This window comes from Arachis ipaensis, chromosome B09 (genome assembly GCF_000816755.2).
Source record: "Arachis ipaensis cultivar K30076 chromosome B09, Araip1.1, whole genome shotgun sequence".
NCBI classification, from domain to species: Eukaryota; Viridiplantae; Streptophyta; class Magnoliopsida; order Fabales; family Fabaceae; genus Arachis; species Arachis ipaensis.
The window spans coordinates 46,784-51,591 of record NC_029793.2 but is presented as its reverse complement, the minus strand read 5'-3'; the positions used below and the strand labels follow the sequence as shown (position 1 = coordinate 51,591).

The 4,808-nt window shown below is 37.1% G+C and overlaps 1 protein-coding gene across 6 annotated transcripts in view; it reads left to right on the top strand.

The window, feature by feature from the left end:
* Nucleotides 42-4,808, top strand: part of LOC107617996 — a 9,586-nt gene continuing 4,819 nt past the window's right edge. For 5 of the 6 annotated variants that reach the window (XM_016319903.2, XM_016319907.2, XM_016319905.2 and 2 more), the window contains exons 1-6: nucleotides 42-656; nucleotides 811-1,128; nucleotides 1,512-1,691; nucleotides 2,210-2,345; nucleotides 3,389-3,723; nucleotides 4,335-4,464. In XM_016319903.2, the coding sequence (XP_016175389.1) occupies nucleotides 172-656; nucleotides 811-1,128; nucleotides 1,512-1,691; nucleotides 2,210-2,345; nucleotides 3,389-3,723; nucleotides 4,335-4,464 (1,584 nt within the window). In that variant the 5' untranslated portion in view covers nucleotides 42-171. The remainder of the gene's footprint in view (nucleotides 657-810; nucleotides 1,129-1,511; nucleotides 1,692-2,209; nucleotides 2,346-3,388; nucleotides 3,724-4,334; nucleotides 4,465-4,808) is intronic. The other variant, XM_016319901.2, reaches the window with a different exon arrangement.

Sequence of the window (4,808 nt, the reverse complement as noted above, 5' to 3'; positions counted from 1 at the left end):
AATTATTAATTTATTAATGGAATATTCAATTTATTATCGTTATCATGATCATGATAAAAAAGAAAAAATAAAGACATAGAGGCAGGGTTAGTTGCTTCCCAAGAAAAAAAAGGAGACCGCTGCAAAGTCCGAATGGCTGTGGTTTGTGGTTGGTGTTGAATTTCTTCATCCATGCCAGTCCAGATGTCAGCTTGTTGGCATAATTCGGGGAGCAACGCCCTTTCAGTTTCCCGTTTCCGTTATCGTTCCGAACCATTAATTCATTCTCATCATCACTGCCTCTCTTCGCAGTCGCAGTTGCAGTCACATAGTATATTCCTCTTCCGCAGGCTTACTTTTGCTACCTGTTCACCATCACGAGCACAAACACCACTCCAGGAGATGTCTTTCATCCAGTCAAAATCAGAGCAGGAGGGGGAGGAAGATGATGCCGCAGCCGCTGCTGCGAGTGTGAGTCCCACCTACAGCGACAATACTGCGACTCATGCTGATGAGCAAGACCTAGAAGAAGAAGTTGGCATTTCCAAAATACAAGTACCAAGACAGAAACACATTCCTATCTCCAAATCCCAACTTCTGGATGCCATCCTCTCTGTCCTGTTTAACCAAGACCAAGATGATCTTGATGATGCCCATCACTTTCGCCTTCTCACTTCGTGAGTTTACTCCATCTCTCATTTAGTCATTTACATTTCAATTCAACTCAGCTCCCCTACTCTTCTCTGCTAATTTTGCTACCTATTGTTTCTAGATGGGCTCATTCATGCCCTTATTCTTAACTCCGTTCCCGTGCATATTTTTCCAAAACAGATGCTTAGACTCTATACTTCATGCCGAGCACAAAAATATCTTAGAGGAGATGCGTTTCGATTATTACCTTACCTCAGTCCAAAGTGAGGACGCAGTTGTACAGAATCCAGCTGATTCACAGACGCCAGTTGTGCCGAATGGGAAGGAGTCAAACTTGGTTAGCAATGACATTCTTGGAATTGAGAACAGGGAGGTCTATCAAGATGTGCCAGTTGATGAACAGGAAAAGCCTATCCCTTCCAACTATGGTTTGGACCTAAGGCGCCTTTTACCTGCTCTCGACAAAAAAAGCAAGAAAGACCATGGAAGGGGATCCAGGTTTGTCACAAACAAACACCATTATTCATCTTCCTAATTGTTTAAAGGGTTTCTGTTCTTCACATTGCAAACAATATAAAATCAGGAGGATCACAAATTGGAGCAGCATCACAATTAGAGGAATGAAGAGCACATTGATATACTCAAAGACCTTTCTCTAGTCATAAAACTTTAATTTTTCAATCCGACTATTTTTAATTTGAAATTAGGTGTCATTTTGTTTTAAATTTGCGCCTTCCCTTGAAGGAAGGGTTCAATTTCATAGGCAGACCAAATCAAAATATTCAAAGTCAGATGGAAAACTATGAAACTGAAAAGAGTATGAGCATTCTGTTTATTAAACCTTCTCTTTCTCAAATTTGCTATTTCCAAATTTGCTGCAGAGTTACTGTCGCCACACGTTTCCAGCATGCTTTCATGCAGCTTCTTTCTGATGCACAATTTGAAGAACTATCTGCTAGGGATCTGATGTTAACATCTGCATTGAACACAGACTATCTCCTTACCTTACCCATATATGTTGATTGGAAGAGAGCATATGAGTCTAATGCCATAATATTTAGGTAATTCGATGTACATCTCATCTGTTTTGTTTTTGTATTGTTACTCAAAATCAAATTCCACAAATTAGTCTTCAAGGTTTTCAGTGAAATGTTGCTCTGGGTGCTTCTATCTCAACACTTAAACAATTGACTTCCATTTTGTAGATGATTATTGATTAGTGAGATAATATAGTTACATTTGTTTCTTTTGATAGTTCCATAGTTACATTCTTTTATTTTATTTAGGATCCGACACCCTTTAACCAATGGCTTAGCAATGTACTTATTAGTTATTTTCATTCGTAACAATAATAGTAATTCATGTTTTTTTAGAACTTTCTGGTATTGTATTTATTTTGTATTGTATTTGAGTGGATAATCTGTGTTTCTATAAGCTGACATACCTGTTCTATCCTTCCAAATGAAAAATGCTTTATATATCTTTACGAGGAAGTGGACTCAAAATAACGTGAAAATATATAATCTAGCATATGCCCTCTGTTTATTCCAGAGTAACCTACTGTCTGTATTTATTGTAGGCGGGGTTATGCAACTGAGAAGCAGAAGGGCCTACTACTTGTTGAGAAACTGGATTACTTACAGTCTATGCTTCTACGGAGCATCTTCTATATTATATCAAAACCTCTAGGGAAACTTGGTACCTGGATAAGTGAGGTCATTATTTTATGGTACTTTCATCATCTAACGCTGTTCTATCTGGAAAGAAATATAGAATCATGCCACTACACAGCCATGAGAGAGAAATCTTTTACTACAAGCATAAATATATGCTCAGATAACATATTTCATTATATGGGACTAATATAGCATAAATTCTTCCACTGTCAGTATTCTACAATGAAAAAGCTATTTCTAAACAAGAAATTACATGAAGGAAATTCAGAATCTTGCGGTGAAAGGCATGAAAATTTTCAAAAGTATGAGAGATATAAATTGGAATATGAAGTTAAAGCAGGAAGATCCACTGCTGAAGTTGTCTTATATTGATCTGCTAAATTAAGTTATCATTACCAATCATCTTTGATCTCAATTTTATAATTTGATATGATGTTATATAGGGGAAGTTGCACTAATTTTTTGAATATGCTTTCATCCAAATTCCTATCTTGGAGCCGCCCCCCAACCACTGAGCCACCAACTCAATCGCCCTTCCGAACTCAGCCTGCAACCGAGCTTGTTTCTCCAAGTGGTATCAACAGATAAACGAAATAAGAATTTCTGGAAATGCCTTAGACTGAGATTTCAGTCTGAAATTCAGTTTACACTTTACAGGGATGTATTTCATTGATCTATGCATCTGGTAATTGCAATGGAAAAGGAGAAACAATCTGGGCAGAGAGGAGCCTTCAACCTATAAAATTTCTCTCTTCAAAAGATATCTTGATGGATTCTCTCTCATCATCCCCACTTATGTATAACCTCCTCATTATTGCACATCACCACAGATTGTCTCATTTTCTCTCTCTTCTAGTTCACACTAACCAATTCATCTCTTGTCACTACACTATTTCCGGTCAAGGTCCAGACCATTGTTTCTAATTGTCTTCGTAATATAATCATTAGTTTTCCAAATTTACTGTTTGTATGAAAAATTTCTAATCCTGTAAGGGAAAAAAATAAGCCAAACTTGGACTAAAAATAAGGCATCTTTCAAATTTTGACTTATTTGGTATAAAATGTTACGTTCTCTTTTGCAGACCTATGAAAATGCCAGTCGAGATCATAGGTTACAAAGTTGGGCTGAAAGATTGAGGCTTTGGATAAAGGAATTATCCTTATTTAAAAAATCATTACTTTATGATGAGCATGCTTCAGATGAGCAAATGGGTGCAAGCAATGCACCAAATGAAGAACTCCCTATTTGGCTGGTAGCTCAGAGAGCAGTAGCTCGATATGAAGGGATTTTGTCACCAATTGGTCCCCGTGAAAGGCTCTTGAGGAGATTGCTTTCTTGGATTGGACTTATTCCCCCCACCCCAGAAGCACCTTTCGAGGTTGACAATGATAGTAACACATCTGAACCTTACTTAAGGTATGCTCCACAAAACATTCATTTATTACTTTCTGTTAGCTTTGGTAGGCGCTCCTCTTTGATTAAGATCCAAAGTTGATTCCTTTAATGTAAAAACGCATTTAAATTTGGTACATTGGGACAACGACCTCGCCAAGGGAGGGAAGTAAGTGACGTAGTGCAGGATCAAACCTTAGGGGGTTTTTTGTGAGTTGAAAGTTTGCAGGGGAACAGAGTGTTTTAGACTGACTTATAGTATAACATTTATACTACAAGCCTTCCCTTCCCCTCCCTTTCCTTCCAAAAACCCAACCCACAAACCACCCCTTAGCCCTTAGGTGCCAGTTGATCTGCATGTTCGTATGGTTTTATAAAATTGTACCCGCTTTATAATCAGTTGTACTTTATATGAGATGTTTTTCTGGGTTCATTGGGGAAACTGATTATTGAGTCATATATGATACTGAATGCACTTGGAGTAGTTGAATACCTGATTATTATTTTGCACTTGGAGTAGTCATATATGAGATGTCTGATGCTGTCATTATTATTTTGCGAGTTTTTGTGCGTAATTTTGTTGAAGTGTCATCTTTTTTATATGACATGACCAATTAGTAGAACTCTGTATCTAGGCCTACTTTTTTATCAAGGGTATCACTAAGTGATATTTGGAGACCAGCAACAAGAAAATACTGCAGAAATGATCCTTGGAAAATGTTGAAAACGTCCATTTCCATACTTCTCTCGCAGTCAGTCCTGCAGGTATTCTCCGTCATCTTTAATTTTTAACTCTCTCAAAGCTGCATAAATATATATTTCGTATAATTTGCATAAATATGTATTTAGCAGAGCTTTGCTAGCTCAACTTTCATGCATTTTTTGAAGGCGTGACTCATGTATGAGTCTGTGACGTTGTTGTAAGACATGAATCTTCTTTCCTTTTTTTCTATTCTTCTCAACTGGTTGAAAGATACATGACGTCTATTATTAGTCATAATTATTATGCAGTATTGCACTTGGTTGACATGGTATTTCATATTTTCTTTTTCTTATTATTTTAAAAAAAGGGGGTAAAGAGTCTATGCTCCAAGTTTTAATAGCTAATA